Below are 19,958 nucleotides of genomic sequence, written 5' to 3'. Positions count from 1 at the left end.
TATGCCTTTCATGATTTTATAAGTCTCTATCATGTCCCCTCTCAGTCTCCGCTTTTCCAGGGTAAAGAGCCCCAGCCTGTCTAACTGTTCGGCATATGAAAGGTTCTCCATACCCTTTATCATCCTCGTTGCTCTCCTCTGGACCCTCTCGAGTATTGCCATGTCCTTCTTGAGGTATGGCGACCAGTATTGGACGCAGTATTCCAGATGTGGGCGCACCATTGCTCGATACAGTGGCAGGATAACTTCTTTTGTTCTGGTAGTGATACCTTTTTTGATAATGCCCAACATTCTGCTCGCTTTTTTTGAGGCCGCTGCACATTGCACTGCCGGCTTCATTGTGTTATCCCCCAATACCCCCAGATCTTTTTCTTGGCTGCCTTCCCCGAGTACCCTCCCTCCCATCGTATAGCTGTACATGGAGTTTCCCTTCCCTATGTGCAAGACCTTACATTTCTCCACCTTGAAGCTCATCTGCCATTTTTTTGCCCACTCACTCAGTTTGTTCAGGTCGCTCTGCAGTTCTTTGCATTCCTCAACAGTTCTGACCCTGCTGGAGAGTTTTGTGTCATCCGCAAACTTGATAACTTCACACTTCGTCCCCGTTTCTAGATCATTAATAAATATATTGAACAGCAGTGGTCCCAGCACTGACCCTTGCGGAACACCACTTGTGACCCCTATCCAGTCAGAGTAGTGCCCCTAACCCTCTGCTTCCTGTCCGCCAGCCAATTTTTGATCCATCTGTGCACGTCCCCTTCCACCCCGTGATTCCACAGTTTCTTCAGTAGGCGTTCATGGGGCACCTTGTCAAAGGCTTTTTGGAAATCTAGATATACGATGTCTGCGGGGTCACCTTGGTCCAATTGTTTACTTATCCCCTCAAAGAAATGCAGTAGATTCGTCTGGCATGATCGGCCTTTACAGAAACCATGCTGGCTTGATCTCATCAGATTATTTTTTCTATATTCTCATTGATACCTTCCCTGATCAGTGATTCGGCCATCTTCCTCAGAACAGAGGTTAAGCTCACCGGTCTGTAGTTTCCCGGGTCGCCTCTCGGTCCTTTTTTGAAGATCGGTGTAACATTCGCTATCTTCCAGTCCTCCGGGATTACCCCTGTTCTCAAGGACAGGTTACAAATATGCGACTGTTTCGGCTTATGCTAAGTCCTGGAAGACCTTTCAGTTATCCCAGGACAAGCAGGCAGCATATTCTCACATGTGGGTGACGTCATCCACAGAGCCCCGACGCGGACAGCTTTTCAAGCAAACTTGATTGAAGTTTCAAGCTTGCTATGCTGCACCACGCATGTGCATGCCTTCTCCCTCCACTAGAGGGCGCATCCCCACCTCGTGGTCCTCAGTTCTGTTTCTTCCGCGGAGCCAGAAGCCCTGTCGTGTTTTTGCTCCGTGCTTTTTTGCCTTCTGTCACCGCAGCTTGGTTGTTTTGCTTAGTTGCTGTGCGTTTTTTTGTTTTCCCTTCGTCTGCGAAGTTGCAAATCGTCAAAAAAAAAACAAAACAACCTTTCGTTGAGGCACCAGGGGCTCCCAGTTGCCGCGGCCGCGGGACCTCTTTCATTCGCGGCCTTTTTTGTCGTTCATGTCCCGGCCTCTGTCGGGTTTCAAGAAGTGCACCCGGTGTGATCGGTTGCTATCGATCACCGATCCCCACCGGTGGTGCCTCCTCTGCTTGGGTGCGGATCACCCTACGGACTCCTGCCCTCGGTGTTCCACCTTCCAACCTCGGGCGCTCCGCCGCCGGCGTGCTCGCATGGCGGAGCTTTTCATTGTGGAACCCGCGGCGGGGAAGGCCTCGACGTCGGCTTCGGCCCCGGCTTTGACCTCGGCCTCGGTACCCTCGACCTCGCCTCGGATGTCTTCCTCCTCGAAGCCTTCATCCTCGACCCCGAAGTCGGCCCCGGGTAAGTCCCCGCTTCCTTCCTCAGCTCCAGGGTCGTCGAAGAAGCCTTCCTCGGGTTCCTCGACGGGGGCGGGTGGGTCATCCTCGGCCCCGCCCCGGACGTCGAAGTCGGGTGCTCCTCGGGAATACTCGCTGCCGAAGTCGCCCTCTGCGGAGTACCCGATGGCATCGGTCATGCCGTCTATGATGGCCGTTCCGGTGTTCCTGGACATACTCCGGGCGCTTATCTCCTCGGAGATGTCCTCCGACCTGGCCCATTTGCAGCCGTCCTCGGCTCCGGCTTCGGCCCCGGTGTTGCAACCTGCCTCGGCCCCAGCCTTAGCCCTGGTCTCTGCACCGGACCAGCCTGAGCGTAGTGTTCGGCCTCGGGACAAGGTGCGCCATGTTTGCCAGATTTCTTCCACAGACTCCTCGTCCGGAGCCTCGGGCCAGCCTCGGGCGAAGCGCCGTTCCAGGAGGTCGAAACGTCCTCGTGGGTCTCCTCGGCAGTGGGGTCGCTCCCCGCCAGCCCGGGAGGTCAAGGCTCTTCGGGTTTCGGAGCTCAGCCTGTCTAATCCGAGGCTGTTCCGCTCCCTTGCTAGGAGGGGTTCGCCAAGGGGCTCGAGGGATTCCTCTCCGCGGCGGCGGAAGGTCTCTGTGCCCCATACCCCGAGGTCTTCCCCGAGGGGCTCCTCGGAGGTCTCCGACCCCGGCGCATTCCCTCGGCACGGTTTCCTGGGGGTCTGAGGCTGGCACTGGTCGTGAGCCCCGCTACTCTCGCGAGGCGTCCCCGTCGTTTTCGGCGGCCCGAGGCTCTCGCTCCCCTTCCCCTGGGGAAGACCGGTCTGGTCTGCGTCCCTCCTCGTTTTCGAGGTTTGTGCTGGACATGGGGAAGGCCCTGGATTTGGACCTTCTGGCGGGGTCGAAATATTCTAAGGAATTTTTGGAGGAGCAGGATTTGCCCTCTCCTCCTCGGGAGTCTCCCCGCCTTCCCTTGAATAGGATTCTGCAGCAGGCTTTTCTGCGGAATTTGGATTCCCCTTATGCGGTGACGGCTGTCCTGTCCAAGATGGAATCCAAATACCGCACGGTGCCTTGTAAGGGCTTTGAAAAGGCTCAATTGTCCCACCAGTCCTTGCTGGTCGAATCATCCCTCAAGAAGTCCCAACCTTCTCGAGTGTCCGCTGCGGTTCCGCCTGGGCGTGAGGGGCGCACCCTGGATAAATTTGGACGACGCTTGTACCAAAATTCCATGATGGCGAATCGGGTACTTAATTACGCCTTCACATTCACCTCGTACCTTCGTCACATGGTTAAGTCCATGCCCCGTTTTCACGGGGTCATGCCTGAATCCCATCGGGACGATTTTGGGAAGCTGATGGAATCTCTTTCCCAGCTGCGCCTGTACCTGTTCCACGTTACCTACGACGCTTTTGAACTGACCTCTAGGGTCTCAGCGTTTGCAGTTGCGATGCGCCGCCTGGCGTGGCTTCGCATCGTGGATATGGATCCCAACCTGCAGGAGCGCCTGGCCAATCTGCCATGTGTGGGCTCGGAGCTTTTTGATGAATCTCTGGTGCGTCCAAAGGCGAAGTCGTCCGCTCCGAAGCCTTACCGACCTCCGCCTAGGCGCTATCCACAGAAGACCACGCCGGCTTTCTCCAGGCCCCCGCCTAGGAGACCCCCCCTCAGCAGTCCAGGGTGCCGTAGCAGAAGTCTCAGGCGCAAGGGGCGTCTAAGCCTGCCCCATCTTTTTGACGCCTTGAGCGGGTGGGGGCGGGCCCCCTCCACACTGTCAGCGACCCCGTTGCCCATCGGGGTTCGGTTGCGGGCATTTCATCAGTCTTGGACCCTCATCACCTCCGACGCTTGGGTCCTACGAGTCGTGTCGGAGGGTTATTCCCGCAACTTCCGGGGAATCCCGCCAGACAGTCCGCCTGGCGCGTGTCCTTCCAACAGGTCGCAGCTCCCCCTTCTCCTGTCGGAGGCCAGGGCCTTGTTGAGTCAATTGATCCTGTACAGTCAATGCTAACAGAAAGCCATGTCCTTTTCATTCACACAGACAGATATACCCTCACCCAATATGGAATAATCACAAACTAAAAATAGAACTATGTAGACAAAAGTTAAACTGAACCAAGAAACCAGATTCTGCATACAATACAACACCACAGAAATAGTGACACGTCCTTTAATACTGTGCAAAATATAAAGACAGTAGATGTAAATTTGAAAAAAAAAACTGCTACATAACAATCACCACTTTACAAATTAACAAATAGAAATAAAACAAATAATGAGAAATAAGAAAATACAATTTTTTTGGACTAATCCATTTTTCAATTAGCTTTCAGAGGCCAAATCTTTCTCAAGACAGTACAACAGGGGTGCCTACACTTTTTTGGCTTACGAGCTACTTTTTAAAATGACCAAGTCAAAATGATCTACCAACAATAAAATTTTAAAAAACACAAAGCACACTGTATGCAGAGAAAATGTTAATTATCATTTGTATTAGGGTTTGTTTTTTTTAGAGGTCAAGGCAGATGATTTTAAAATATGCAATGTCACCTCAGTAACAACTATACAAAAATAGACAAATAATACCCTCTCCCCTTTTATTAAATTGTGATAGCGTTTTTTAGCACAGGGAGCTGCGCTGAATGCCCCACGCTGTTCTCAACGCTCATAGTCTTCCCTGGTTTAGTAAAAGGGGGCCATAGTGCAAAATATAGAAAGCAGATATAAATTCTCAAAACGGACACATTTTGATCACTAAATTAAAAATAAAATTATTTTTCCTACCTTTTTGTCTGGTGATTTCATAAGTCTCTGGTTGCACTGTAAATCCAATATTTATTTATTTCTGCCCCTCCCCCCTTTTCTTTCTGTCTCTCTTTCTCTCTACCCCCTGCCTGCCTGTCTTTCTCTTTCCTCCTGCCCCCCTCTTTATTTCTGCCTTTCTTTCTCTCTCTCTCCCCTTGCCTGACTTTCTTTCTCTCTCCCCCTGCCTCCCCAAGCCATCGCGACGATTTCTCCACATCTCTAATTCTTTCCCTACCCCCAAGCCACCACGCCGATTTCTCCCTGCTGCTTCCCCAACCCAGGCCAGGCACGTACAAGCGCCGGACTCACAAGACTTCACCTCCGACGTAAATTCTAACGTTGGAGAGGAAGTTCCAGGCCAGGCAGGCAGCGATTTGCTGGCCCAGAACTTCCTCTCTGATGTCAGAATTGACATCAGAGGTGAAGTCTTGCGAGTCCGGCACTTGTACGTGCCTGGCCTGGCTCGAGGAGGCAGGAAGAAAAAGATTGCAAAGGCAACGCGATCGACTCACATTGCCTTTGCGATCGACCATTTGAGCATCCCTGCAGTACAGTTTACTGCTGTTATAGTATCCTGTCCTGACCTGAGGAAAGGGGTTTAGTCCCAAAAAATTGCCTTATTTCCATTTCCTATTTATAAACTTTAATCAATACAGTTACAATACTACTTGATTCTATGTAAAGCAACAAAAAATTTTTTTCTACCATTTGTCGTTTTGCTTTAATCATCTTCTCTTCGCTCTCTTCTTTCTATTCAGCGTTTGTCCTCACTCCCTTCCATGCAACATCTGCCCTCTCTCTTTGCCCCTTCCACCCAGCCTCTACCCTCTCTCTCTCTACCCCTTCCATCTACTGTCCACTCTCTCTACCCTTTCCATCCATTGTCCGCCCTCTCTCTGTTCCATATGGCATCTTCCCTCTTTCTCCCTTCAATAAACTGTAAATCCTGTGCCCTTTCTCTCCTTTGTATATGATTCATTTTAGCTTCATCCCCTCCCCTATGCTCTGGCATCTCTTTCTTCTTCTTTCCTTCCTTCTTTCCTTCCCACTCCACCCCATGGTCTGGCATCTCTATCTCCTTCCCTTCTCTCCCCCCATGCCCTGGCATCTCTCTCCTCTCCTTCCATCTCCCCCTCCCACTCCATTATCTGGCATCTCTTCTCCTTCCTTCCTTTCACCTGGTCTTGCATGTGCCTCCTCCCCCTCCCCCCTGACATCTCATCTCCCCTCCATGGTCTGGTAGCTCCTTTCCTTTACTCCCATAGTCTTGGCAACTGTTTCCTCTCCCTTCCTTGTTGTTCCTTCTCCCCTCTCTCTCCCCAATTGGGTGCTGCAGCAGCAGCAGCATCTCTCTTCCCTCTCCCCAATTGGGTGCAGCAGCAGCATCTCTCTTCCCCCTCCCCCCTTGGGTGCAGCAGCAGCAGCATTTTTTTTCTCCTATCCCCTCCACAATTGGGTGCAGCAGCAGCAGCATTTTTTTTCTCCTATCCCCTCCACAATTGGGTGCAGCAGCAGCATCTCTCTTCCCCCCCTCTCCCTCTTGGGTGCAGCAGCAGCATTTCTGTTCCCATCCTTCCCATTGGCGGAGTCGCAAGCTTCCCTCCATCGCTGACCTTTTGCTGCTCTTCCTTGCTTTGGGCCTTCCTCGTTGCCGGGTCCTGCCTTTGCGGAAATAGAAAGTAGGCAGGACCTGGCAGCCAGGAAGGCCCAAAGCAAGGAAGAGCAGCAAGACAAGTTTTAACTTCTCTCCGTCGCTGACCTTAGCCCGTAGCAAATTCATGCTCCGGGGCTCGAACGTGTGCGTGCTGGCTTCTCTCCTCCCTCCCCCCCCCCAACCGGGGACATAATTTCCGGTTTCGAAGGGAAGAGAAAGAAAGCCGGCACACACACCTTAAAGCCCCGAAGCATGAGTTCGCTATGGGCTAAGGCGGGAAATCTCCAAGCCGGTGAGAGGTGAGGTTTTTGTGTTGGGTTTTTTTTTTTTTTTAATGTTGAGCAGCGGCAGGATTCGCGATAGATGGCAGCCGGGCAGTCATCTAAATTAGTCAGGCACAGGGCCCGGCTAAAAGACCCTAGGGAGAACACTGAGGCTATTGGGCTTGATGGACCATTGGTCTGACCCAGTAAGGCTATTCTTATGTTCTTATGAGTAATGTTAGGAAATTCTTCTTTACGGAGAGGGTGTTCGATGCATGGAATGAGCTTCCAAGAGAGGTGGTGGAGAGGAAAAGGGTGACAAAGTTCGTACAAGGATGGGATGAACACAGAGGATCTCTAATCAGAAAATAATGGGTATGTATTGAAGGAACTAAGGCCAGTACTGGGCAGACTTGAACAGTCTGTGTCGCATATATGGACATTCAGTTGAGAATGAGCTGGGGAGGGCTTTGATGGCTGGGATGATTAAGATGGGCTGGAATGAGCTTTGATGGAGCCTCCAATAGATAGAACCTAAGCAAACAACCAGGTAGGGCTCTGGGTTTCTGTCCCAGAAATATCTGAGAAAAAGAACCATTTAAATTAAATTATTAATTTATGGAACATGTATGGTTGCAAAAAAAGGAAGTGGGGAAGGGACACTGGTCAGACCACTGTGTGAACAAATACGTTTATTTAAAATATATAATTTCAGTTAAAATTTGCACAGGTATACGCGTATAAATAAAACAAAATGTGGCAGGCATGTAAAGTCCTTTGTAATAGAGCATATATACTTGTCCCCAAAGTCCTTTGTAATAGAGCATCTTTTGGACCCCAACGTGGTCCTTGTTTTGGCCATAGGGGCCTTCCTCAGGGGTGTAAAACTAGCCCTGTAGATGGCGCCAAAAGATAAAAATCAATCAAACCAAACTGAGTTTATTTGCAGAAAAGCATGCAGAGGTGCCTGCCACCTAGTGCAACGTGGAAAATGCAACTCAGATGCCGGGAAAATGCTGCGATAGGCTAGAACCGCTTCTAAAGGCATGTATGGTTGGGCAGACTGGATAGACCATTTGGGTCTTTATCTGGCGTCATTTATTTATTTATTTGATTTTTTAGCCCGTCCTCCCAAAGGAGCCCAGAACGGGTACAAAGTACATCCATAATAATCCAGACAGAGCAGAGATGACAGTTTACATAAATTACAATATAGACATGACAATAAAACATATGTACTAAGTAGCATCTGGTGAGATTAAGTGACATAGGTGCGTTGACTGGGTGGCATTTTAGGCTGAATGACTTTAAGGCGCTGAGTTAGTAAAGAGGAAGGTTTTCACGGCCTTCCTGAAGTTCCAGAGTCCATCTAGTGATCTGACAGATGGAGGGATTGTGTGCCAAAGTTTGGGTATGAAATGTGAGTAAGAGCGTTTGCGGGCGGTTTCAGTTTTGAGGGAGTGGCTAGAAGGAATGGTCAGTCGTTTTTCTCCTTGGGACCTCAGTGGTCGTTTTGGGAAGTAGATTTGTAGTTTAGTTTTCATGTGGTACAGAATCGTTTCATGGAAGGTTTTGAAAGCGAGGAGTAGGGCCTTGAAGGTGCAGCGTTTTTGAATGGGCAGCCAGTGCATGGAAGCTAATGCAGGGGTAACATGGTCGCGGATGCCTAGATTTTTCAGAAGGCGGATTGCAGCGTTTTGCACCCTTTAGAGGCGAGAGAGAGTTTTGGTAGGCAGGCCCACTAGTAGAGTGTTACAATAGTCTATGCGGGATAGAACAAAAGCGTAGAGTAGTTGGGCAAATTCAGGTTCTGAGAAGTAGGCACGTATGGATTTTAGCTGGCAGAGGTAGTAGAAGGAGGATGATACTAGTTTGGATACGTGATCTGTCATTGATAAATTAGAGTCAAGAGTTACTCCTAGGCTGCGGATGTTGTCTTTGGGTGTAGGGGTGTTTGTGGCCCAGGAAAAGGACGGACGGGGATATACTATGTAAACATGAGTGCAGTCACCAGCCATCTGCTACGGAGCCCCATTCGCTATAGGGTTCGCTGCACAGTCATTTTGGACACACATCTGGAAGCCTCTTGGTTGGTTTGGATGATGAGTTGCTCCACAGTAGCATTCTGATCAGCCCACACCAACCTGCGCAGTTGACGTTCATCTTTAGCATTGATGGCTCATGCTGCCACACAGTTACCACGTCAGGTTGTCAAAAAGGTTCCATTCGTCTACACACAGTACAATTAAACCACAGCAGCCTATGAGCAGTTCACAAACTCTGCCATTTCCAAAATGCTGCCGTCCTTGGCCTGGCAGCCAATCATGCCTTTTTAAATGTCTGACAAACTTCGCGATTTTTCCTCTTGACAGTCACGATTACTATATTGGCAACTTGCTGACATCCCACCTTATATACCCATGAAGTCTGCGTGCAACATGTGCATTCATTCATTGGCTGTGTGTGTCTGACATCATATGTAGGCAGTGAATATAATAATGTGATTTGAGCAAGTAGATCCTTTTCCTGGGCAGTGACACCTAATGTGGAAACCTGCATCAAGTAGCTATAGTTCAGGTTCCTTTTCCCCACATGCATCACTTTGCTCTTGCTCACATTACATTTCATCTGCCATTTCAATTCCCAGTTTTGCAAAGTCCTCTTGACATTTTTTGCTGTATGAAAATGGTTGAGAAATTATCTGTTGGGGTGGGGGTAAGAGACAAAAGCCCCCTCAACCTCATACATTCACAAATTCAATAGACTTACACACATAAAGGCACATACAAACACATATCCCTGTACTCACTAGCAACTCAGATATATATCCCCCCATACGCAGTGGGGTTGGAAAGAAGTCATGTGTTCCTCATGCTTTTACCACTTTTTAGGATCACCAGGCACTTGTGATCTGGACTGGCTGCTGTTGGATATAAGATGCTGGGCATGTTAAACCTTAGTCTAACTGCACATGTGTTTTTTGATTTTACAAAAAGATTTTTGTATTGAAACTGGTGTGATTCACTGCAGTTGTTTCATTCTTGTGTACTCTTCCACCTTAGATTTCCTTGGAGTTTCGGAACCTTGCAAAGAATTATCGGGATGTCATTACTGATATATGCCACAAAACAGGCGTAGGAATGGCTGAGTTTTTGGAAAAGAATGTGGAAACCTTGCAGGAGTGGGACAAGGTAAGACTAATACCAGGCAGCACTGGTTAATGGGGATAGAAATAGGTATATTAATGGGCCTCGATATGCCCAGGAAACTGAACAGGTTAATGCACTGTCAGAAACATGAGACTTTATAGCTTCATTTCTGGGGTGAAAAGAGAACACTCAGAATTTAGGGAAGTATACTTAATAATTTGTTGCAGGCTACATTGATTATCTAAAATATTTAATATGCTTTTAGAATGCATACCAAGTTTAAAGGATTTAGTTAATTTTTAATACATAGGCCTAGATTCACTAACAATAGCGACTCAATCGCTGTTGACCGATTCTCTGCCCGATTTTCCAACAATGATTGATTCACTATTAAGTTTACATGCAAATGATTTGCACACAAACCCACCGACTCAATTATTCAGTGAGCGATTGAGACATGCGCAGAGCCTTAGCAGTAGTGACAGGAGAAGCAGCCTCCTGTCACTGCTGTCAGGGCTTCTGCTTTTCTTTTAATGGGACAGATGTTCTGCGCGCCATCTATCCCATTAAAAAAGTCCCTCCCTGCTAGCACTCCCGGCCACCATCCCGTCCCCCCCAAACCACAAAAAGATGGCAGGAGGTACGCCCACTCCCTCCTGCCCCCAAAAGCACCTGCCTGCTCCCTGAAAAACATGTCAGGAGGGATGCCCACTCCCTCCTGCTGGCAAATACCTACCCCCCCTGAAGAAAAAGGCAGGAATGGAGTACACCAAGGCTCATCACTCTCCCCAATACTTTTCAATATACTGATGTCAACACCAGGACACTGCTTAGACAAGAAAGACCTTATTTCTCCCATGCAGATAATACAATATGCAATTCTTTCTACAAGTGTGACAAGGTGGAGTACCTGTCACTGGCCAGCGTAGGGATTCCGAGCAGTGGAGTTCATTGAGCCTCAGAGGAGACCTGATTTGCATGAGAGCTGCAAGTGTTTCTGGGAGCTGTCCACTCGCCCTGAGTGGATTGTGGTGCTGAAAAGAACAGCTCCCAGCACAGGGAGCTCAGATGTCAAGGAGCTCCTTCGGGAGCTGGGCGACCCTTGGGAGGAGGAATGCTGGCTTTGGCCTAACTCCTGGAAAGCCCTGAAGGCCACTGCTGAACTGCGCTGGCAGGAGACCCAGGACAGAGAAGTCGAGTGGCCAGGGACCAATAACACCAGGAGAGAGATCTGGCCCTGTAGTGAAGCCTGGTGGTAGGAGGGTCTGCAGGGACCTATACACTGGCAGGGAAAGAGCTGAAGAAGTAGCCGGGGACCCAGTAGAGCCTGGAGTTGAAGGACTTAGGCTTGATGACCGGATGTGAGACCGGTGAATAAGAATCCAAAAGAGTCCTCAGTGCGAGACTGAGGGGCTGGGAGAGCCCTCAATGCATGTGTGCCTGATAAGACGACTGAGTGACAGAGAGCTGGGAGAGTCCAAGGACCCCGGGGAGCATTGACCAAAGGACTGAGGAGTGGTCCAGAGGAGGAACCAGCTGGGACTGTGGCAACCGGCGGAGGGACAGAAAGATCAACAAGTCAATAGAGGAAGTCATTCATCTAGTTGCCAACTAGGCTGACAGCATGAAACTGAAACTAAATAAAGAAAAAATTTTACGGGTAAACTCACCTAGAATCACCAATAATGATCCTCAAATAACACTGTATAACATCCCACTGAACTTGGAATCAGAACTGAGGGCTAGATTAATATTCGTGGTAAAATCCAATGGACTACTATTGAGGCTGCTATTGTAAGGATTCTCAAAAGACCCTGCATGCAAATGAGGTTCACAGATGTTCATGTAGGCTCACTGAATTTACATGAGATGAGTAGTAATCAGCATATGCATAGAATAAACCCTGCAGATAAATAAATAAGAGAGACCCCCCGAATCAAAGATTGGCAGGAGGGATGCCCACTCCATCTTGCCGACGCAGCTGTGGTCCCCTGACAACCAAAATCCAACAACCCCAGCAGCAGGAGGGATGCCTAATCTCTCCTGCCACAGCTGCCCATCCCCCACTCCCTCCCTGCCACTATCTCCACTGAAAATGAATCTATCACCACTGTGAAAAGACACAAGTAGATGTCGCAATATCTATTAATATGACTAGAAACAGCAAGATAGTGCTATATTTTATTTTTGATCTTGCAGTACTGCCACTATGTTGCTGGACTAGTGGGAATTGGATTGTCTCGTCTGTTCTCTGTATCAGAGCTGGAAGATCCTATAGTTGGGCAAGACATCGAGCTCTCAAATTCTATGGGCCTTTTCCTGCAGAAAACCAATATTATTCGTGATTACTTAGAGGATCACCTGGAGGGGCGTGAGTTCTGGCCCAGAGAGGTTAGTATCTTTATTTTTTAATGGATGCAGACTTTTTTTTTTTTCCTTGTAAAATTACAAATGCCAAGAAGCCATCCCAGCGAGGACAACATGTTGAGTAGGAGGTGGTGATCCACAATGTCAGAGGCAGCGGACAGATCAAGAAGAATGAGGATAGAGTAGAGTTCATTGGATTTGGTCAGGAACAGGTCGTTAGAGACTTTAGCTAGGGCAGTTTCCATAGATTGGAGAGGGCGAAAGCCCGATTGAAGCAGGTCAAGAATATTATGAGAAGAAAGGAAGTCCAGGCAATGACGGTGAACAGCATGTTCGAGTAGGTTGGATAGGAAGGGGAAGAGGGAGATAGGGCGGTAGTTGGAGGGAGATGTAGGGTCTAGTGAGGGCTTTTTAAGGAGGTGTGTAACTACAGCATGTTTGAAGACAGCAGTGGAGAGCGAAAGGTTGAGGATGTGACAGATGAAAGCGATTACAGTGGGAGCAATGGATGCGAGTAGGCAGGTAGGAATTGGATCAGAGGAACAGGTGGTGAGTTTAGAGGAGGAGAGAAGGTGAGCAGTTTCTTCTTCTGTAACTTCAGAAAAGGAAGAAAGGGCTTTAAGGGTTGTTTAAGGGAGGTTGACAGGGGTGGTGGGGGAGGCGACATTGTTGAGAATTCATGGTGAATCTTGTGGAAGAACTCTGCTATCGTCTAGGGGGAGAGCGAAGAGGAGATGGGAGGCGGGGCACTTTAAGTAGAGAGTTGAGTGGCAAAGAGACAGCGAGGGTTGGCACTAAGAGAATTAGTTAAATGGTTGTAGTAGTCCTGTTTGGCAAGCGAGAGGATAGATTGGAAGGACGTCAGCATGAATTTGAAATGAACGAAGTTAGCAAGCGCGCGGGATTTAAGCCAAAGATGCTCGGCAGCTTGGGCACAGGAGCACAGGTAATAGATTTGGGGGGTGAACCAGGGCTGGGGTTTGGCATGTCTTACGGGACGGAAACGGGAGTGGCAAGGGTATCGACAGAAGATAAGAGAATGGAGTTATAGGAGAGGACAGCTTCATTGGTAGACTTGTTTGACATAGTAGTAGAAAGGAGAGATAAGACAGTGGTAGAGAGCGTGTCGGGATCAATAGCCTAAGGGTTCCTAAACGTACGGGTAGTGATCAGTCGGGGTTGGGGAGGAGGATGATGAGTTGTGAAGGTGGTCGGAGATGGTAATATTCGAGATGCAGAATTCGCTAAAAGCAATCACCGTTTTTTGTGCATTGGGAAGCCATGTTAGAGCCAAACTTTTGGCTTCCCAAGGCCGCATTGTCCAAAAAAAAATTTCTGGGGCTGCACAAACACTAACACTAGCTGATGAGCAAAAAAAAGGTTCAGCAGGTCCCAAATTTGCAATCACTAATATAGAAGATGTACATATCTAATAATAAACCTTCATTAAAGGGGCACTGTGGAGAGGAACCCCAAACAGTAATTCTTACCCTGACTGAGTGATCTTCCACCTACACCGCTGACAGTGGGAGCAGTCACAGGCTTCTGCATCCCCACTCTGATGAGCAGGGATGCGCGTTTCTGGTTCTCCCATTCACTTCTATTACAACTACGGTGAGCCTCTTCAGAGATGAGCCTCATTAGAGCGGGGATGCTAAATCAGCTGTCAGCAGCGCATGTGGAGGATCGTTTAATCATGGTAAATATTATTGCTTTTTGGGCCTCCCATTTTGAGCTTAGGCTCCCTCAAAATGAATATCTCCCCTGCTGTAGCTGGTAGGGATCCCCAAGCCTCACCAACTGACAGCCACCCCCTCCCTCTCCAACTTCCCAAGTTCTGCAGCTGGCAGCAATATTGCAGAGCTGTTGCCTTCCCTCCTCTCTGCACCCCCACCCCCTTTGGCTTTCATGCATGCATGAAAGCAGGGGCAGCTTGAGGATATTGCCATTGGCTGCAAAGCTTGGAGATTTTGATTTGCCAGACTGGAGGAAGATGTCTTCAGTTGGCAGGGCTTGGGAATCCCCACTAGCTCAAGTATTTATAAATTGCACTCAGGCAGGGAGAAACTTTGGTGCCCATCCACTAATTTTGTGGTCCAGTCCCTCCCCCAAATCAGCTATATATGACTACACCACTGAATACAAAAATAATTGTGATGCACATATCCCAAAGCTAACATATTCCAGTTAATAAATTAAAAATAAAACAATTTTTTCTACCTTGTTGTCTGAATATTTTGTTTTTCCATCATCTTGGTCCAAGTTTCTCTTTCTGCTTTTTCTCTATCTTCAACTAATTCTCTTTCCAGTGTCTACTGTCCATTGTTTTTTCTCCTCTTCTCTCGTTACATTTCCTTCTTATGCCTGTCTCTATCGTATTGATTTTTTTCCCTTTCAGCTTTCTTAACTTTTTCTTTTCTGCCTCTGTCCATTCAAATCTTGCCTTCTTTCTCACCCTTCTTCTTTTTAAATATTCAGCTACCTCTCAATTCTCCATCTTCTCTCAGTCTCTAGCTCTCCCATTTCCCATCTCACTCCTTTCCCAGCCTCCTATTCCCTTCTATCTACTCCCCATTACCACATTTCTACCACTATACTCACTGCTCTCTTACTCATCTTGTCATCTCCCTTTTAACCTCATCCACATGGCTCACCACTTTCAGAATCCCCCTCCCTCTCTCCACTGGTCAGGTATAATTCCCTGTCCCTTTCTTTCCATCCCTAGCATCATCTTCCCAGCTCTTTTCCCTCCTGCCCTTCCATGGTTCCATCTCTCCTCCTCTATCTCAATGGTCCAACATTTTGCTCCCTCTCTTTTCTGTTTTTCTTCTTCCCTTCCCCCTTGATGCTGAACAATGAAATGGAGAAGAAAAAAAAAAGAGATGCTGCATCTCTCTGCCTTCCATCCACAGGCCTAACATTTCTCCCTCTCATCCCCAGATCCAACTTCTCTCCCTTTCTCTTCCCAACTGCCTCCCATCACATCTCTCCCCCTGCCTTCCTGCCTGTCTCCCTTCCCCAGGTCCACCATTTCTTTCTTTCTCTTCCCAACAGTTCTCCCTTCAAGTATCTCTTTCCCTCTTCCTCCACACCACCCAACTTCTCTCCCTTCAGACCATTGCCCACCATCTCTCTCTCTCTGTCCTCTGTTTCTGGTCCCATAAGCTTTTCCCCATGACCAATCTGGCACTTCTTTTAATACCCTCCCCCTCCAAAAATAAAAAAAGTCCAGGAGGCTATCTCACTACTCTCCCCTCCCACTACCATGTCCAATAATTCTCTCTCTGTCTTTCCTCTCTCTGCCCAACAGCTCTCCTCTTTCTTTATCTCACCAATTGCACCATCTCTTTCCCTCTCTGACACCCAATTCTCTCTTTCTATTATCTCCCTCACCTCTGCATCTCTTTCCCTCACTACCTCCATTCTTCCATCTTATGCCTCATGCTCCCCTCTATCTTTCCCTTCATTCTATGTCCTAAGTTCATGCCCCTCCCTCCTTCCTTCCATCATTTTTCCTAAGTTTGTGCTGCCTCCCTCTCAAGTCCTCTCAAGTCTCATGCCCTTCTCCCTCCCTCCCTCCCTCCCTTCTGTGCCCCGGGTGTTTACCTTCAGGCCAGCTTCCTCCTCACTGCTAGTCATTTTTTGCTGAAAGTCACAGGCAGCGCCTCCCTCTCAAGTCCCAATATACCCTTCTCCCTCCCTCCCTTCTGTGCCGCGGGTGTTTACCATCTTGCCTGCTCCTTCCTCCATCTTGCTGCAGCGTTCGCTCAAAGCCACGGGCAGCGGCTTCCATGCGCCTGATCTGGAAGCATTCCCTCTGACGTTGCGACGTCAGAGGGAACACTTCCAGGTCATCCGCAAGAGGCACATAGGATCTGCTGCCCGCGGCTTTAAGCAAACGGAGGAGGGAGCGGGCAAGACGGAAAACACCCGGGGGCGGCAGAGGAAAACACCACATCACCCTCGAGCGGGGCCACACAAAATACTTCACGGGGCCGCAGGTTGGACACCCCTGTTTTAAAGTGGTGTAGTACCTCTTGTTCTCCTAGCTTTCCTAAAAGATGTGTATTGGATACTGGCCTCTAATCTACTTGATTGGTAACCAATACTTTTCCCCTTGTTTAATACTGGATACACTACTGCAGTCTTTTATTACAGCAGGCAGATATCCCTGATGCAGAGAAAAAATTCATTAGATTAACAAACACAGGCCAAAGATACAGAAAACATTTTTCAAATCCTGCTGTAAAATATATAGTCAAATTGTGGTGCTTCTAAATACAATTCTTCTTGCTCACTTTATTTAGTCCTCCTTACTGTAGAGCCAGTATCTCTCTGGGATTTGAATGTGGTTATATTTGGGGCAAAGTTTGATTACATCTGCTTGCACTTAGTAATGTAAGATTTGCCTTTCTACATAGCACAATACAGTACTCTATGTAGACACTGATTTTCCTGGAAAAATTAATATCAGTTCTGTCTTCAAATCTAATTGACAAACAGTCTGAAATTATTTAAATGCTTCCACTTGTCAAAAGTTGGCCTAATTTTATTTTAATCTATTTTCACGTTAAATTTTATGTTTTGCATACTAAGGTTTGGAGCAAATATGCTAAGAAGCTGTCTGACTTTGCTAAGCCAGAGAACATTGATATGGCTGTGCAGTGCATGAATGAACTGATTACAAATGCTCTTCACCACGTACCTGATGTCCTCACCTATCTATCTCGGCTGAAGAACCAAAGTGTGTTCAATTTTTGTGCCATTCCACAGGTAAGTTTAGTAGATATTACTAAAATGTTCTCGAGGCCAGAAAACTTAAGGCTAAAAGTTCACATTTTTTTGGTCATTCATATAGCAACACATACTATCAGTGCTCTGTAGTTTCTTCTGCAGAACCTCTGAGCTAAGTAAATTTACTACTGCCTGGGAAAGAAAGCTTCCTTCATTCTGACAGAGCCTTTAGCCATCTGTTTTCATGCTTTATAGATTTACCTGTACATGCTGAAACATTATTAAATCACTTCTAAATGTTTGTTTTCACTGTATGTAGAAATAAAGACCAACGAACAAGTTTGTAGGAGTAACCGAATAGCTATAGCAGTGAGTCAGGAACCAGGAAAAGTAGTGTTCTAATTCCAGTTGCCTTAAGTTCTCATTTAGATTTTAACCCTTTTGGAGCAGGAACTTCCTGTACCTTAATTCCAAATAATGCTGTAAACTGACTTTATATAGAAAGTTGGGATAAAAACAAAATATGTTCCTTATTCTTCTTTCTATCCTTAAAAGGATGTATGTATAAAAGGGTTTTTTTGAAAGAACTTTGTCTTATCAAGCAGGCAAATGGAGTAAAACTTTAAGTGGCTCAATTATGACTTCTTATTCCTATCAAGATTTTAGGAAAAATGTAAAAACTTATCTATTTGATAAATTTGTTTGATGTTTTTATTGATTTTTGTATGAATTTCTATGCTACTGATGTATTATTGTGTTGTACAACTTTTCTTTATTGTAAACGCATAGAACTGAGAGGTGCTGCGGTATAAAAATAAAGATGATTATTATTAATAATATGTTGTATTTTGTTAGAAGTTTATCTCCCACCCAGGAACAGGGCATTACTTTGGTAGGATTTTTCTGCCCTTTCTTTATTCTTCCAAGTGTAAGTACTTCTGCACTACAGTATGGCTGTGAAATATCGTATCACCAAAGCTGCTGCTCAGGTTACAACTTCTGTCTCTGTGCAGACAGAAAATGTTAGCCAGGCAGAAGAAATGGTTCCATGTACAAGCTTTAATCTCTCATGAAGGAAATAAAGAAACAGAGAGGAGGTGGCAAGACTGAGAAGCATCTGTGAGAATGAGAGGTACATCGATGCAGAAATTCATCAAGCCTGATGACTATTATCCGATGCTGCTCATCCACATTTGCACTAATGATACTGCCAGGTAACATAGTAACATAGTAGATGACGGCAGATAAAGACCCGAATGGTCCATCCAGTCTGCCCAACCTGATTCAATTTAAATTTTTAAATTTTTTCTTCTTAGCTATTTCTGGGCAAGAATCCAAAGCTTTACCCAGTACTGTGCTTGGGTTCCAACTGCCGAAATCTCTGTTAAGACTTACTCCAGCCCATCTACACCCTCCCAGCCATTGAAGCCCTCCCCAGCCCATCCTCCACCAAACGGCCATACGCAGACACAGACCGTGCAAGTCTGCCCAGTGCTGGCCTTATTTCAATATTTAATATTATTTTCTGATTCTAAATCCTCTGTGTTCATCCCACGCTTCTTTGAACTCGGTCACAGTTTTACTCTCCACCACCTCTCTCGGGAGCGCATTCCAGGCATCCACTACCCTCTCCATAAAGTAGAATTTCCTAACATTGCCCCTGAATCTGCCACCCCTCAACCTCAAATTATGTCCTCTGGTTTTACCATTTTCCTTTCTCTGGGAAAGATTTTGTTTTACGTTAATAACCTTCAAGTATTTGAACGTCTGAATAATTTGGCTTATTCAGTTTTCTTGATAGTAGAGGAGATATATGTGAAGGGGAGGGGAGACAGGGGTTTTGTTGATCTTTGCCCTGTATTATTTGTATTTATAAAATGACAATTGTATAGAATATTGTTTCTTTTTATACTTTAATAAAATATGTTCAATATAAAATCATAACTATTTGAGGCTTGTGCGGATGGGATCAGATGGTTTGTGGGACCGAGCTCGCGGGGACGGGGCGGCGATGGTTTTTTTAAAAAAAATTTCAGTCTTAGTAGTTTGCCGGTCCACGAAATAATTATTTTATTTCTGCCGGTCCATAGGTGTAAAAAGGTTGAAGAACACTGGTATAGTGGGATCTTGCACAGTGGAGGCTATATATTAGAGAATGACATGGGGAAAAAATCTGTCCCCGTCACTGCCCCGTCCCCAGCCCACCATCCCCCTTCACCGCCCCATCGCCATCCCCTTCACCGCCTCGTCACCGTCACCGCCATCCCATTCACCGCCCTGTCACCGTCCCCGCAGCATCCATATAAGCCTCAGTACTGCAATATTTAGCTTATTCCTTCCTTATAAATCAAAGTTCTGGCTGCTGAACTAGAGAAAGAGATTTTCAGCTGGCAGGGCTTTGTTTATAAATTTTTATCAACACAACTAATATACTACTTTATCCTAAAGCAAAAAAAAGAAAAGAAATAGAATTTTTTTTCTACCTTTGTCGTCTGGTTTCTGCTTTCCTCATCTTCTCATTCAATTCATTCCATCCACTGTGTGTCTTCTCTCTGCGTCTTCCATTTGCTCTGTTACTGTGCCTCTCCCTTCACCCCCCCCCCCCCAATTGGTCTGGCACCCATCTTCTTCCCTCCGCTCCCCCATAGTCTGGCATCTTTCTTCTTCTCTTCCAGCGTCTTCTTCCCACTCTCTTCCACATTTCCCTTCAGGGTCTGTTCCTCTCCACCCTCCTTCAATGTCTGTTCTATTCCTTTCCATCACCACCTTTCCCTCCCTCCTTCACCATCTGTTCCTTTCTACCACCTTTCAGCTCCTCTCGCATGGCCTATCTATCTACCTCCCTCCCTCTTACTTTCGTGGCACGTTACAATGTAATTTGTGCAAGCCGCTGAAGCCTGCGAGCTCGGTCCCCAAACAATCTCGCTTCTGTGTTCCTATTTTCCCCATTTCTAATATCTCTCCTATGTATCTGGCATTGCCCCCACTGTGTCCATATACCATCCCCATGGCATGTATGTTCCCTTTATGTCTCTGACCCTATGCCCCCATGCACATAATTTC

At 47.0% G+C, this 19,958-nt stretch overlaps 1 protein-coding gene across 2 annotated transcripts in view; it reads left to right on the top strand.

Moving 5' to 3' along the window:
• The window catches only part of LOC117357542 (squalene synthase-like), a 61,350-nt gene that overhangs the window by 27,655 nt on the left and 13,737 nt on the right, over positions 1–19,958 (top strand). For both annotated transcript variants that reach the window (XM_033938304.1, XM_033938303.1), the window contains 3 exons: positions 9,708–9,836; positions 11,994–12,185; positions 16,758–16,934. In XM_033938304.1, coding sequence (XP_033794195.1) covers positions 9,708–9,836; positions 11,994–12,185; positions 16,758–16,934 — 498 coding nt within the window. The remainder of the gene's footprint in view (positions 1–9,707; positions 9,837–11,993; positions 12,186–16,757; positions 16,935–19,958) is intronic.

Source organism: Geotrypetes seraphini, chromosome 3, assembly GCF_902459505.1.
Source record: "Geotrypetes seraphini chromosome 3, aGeoSer1.1, whole genome shotgun sequence".
NCBI classification, from domain to species: Eukaryota; Metazoa; Chordata; class Amphibia; order Gymnophiona; family Dermophiidae; genus Geotrypetes; species Geotrypetes seraphini.
Note: the sequence above shows the minus strand (reverse complement) of the source record. Positions and strands in the feature narration are given on the sequence as shown.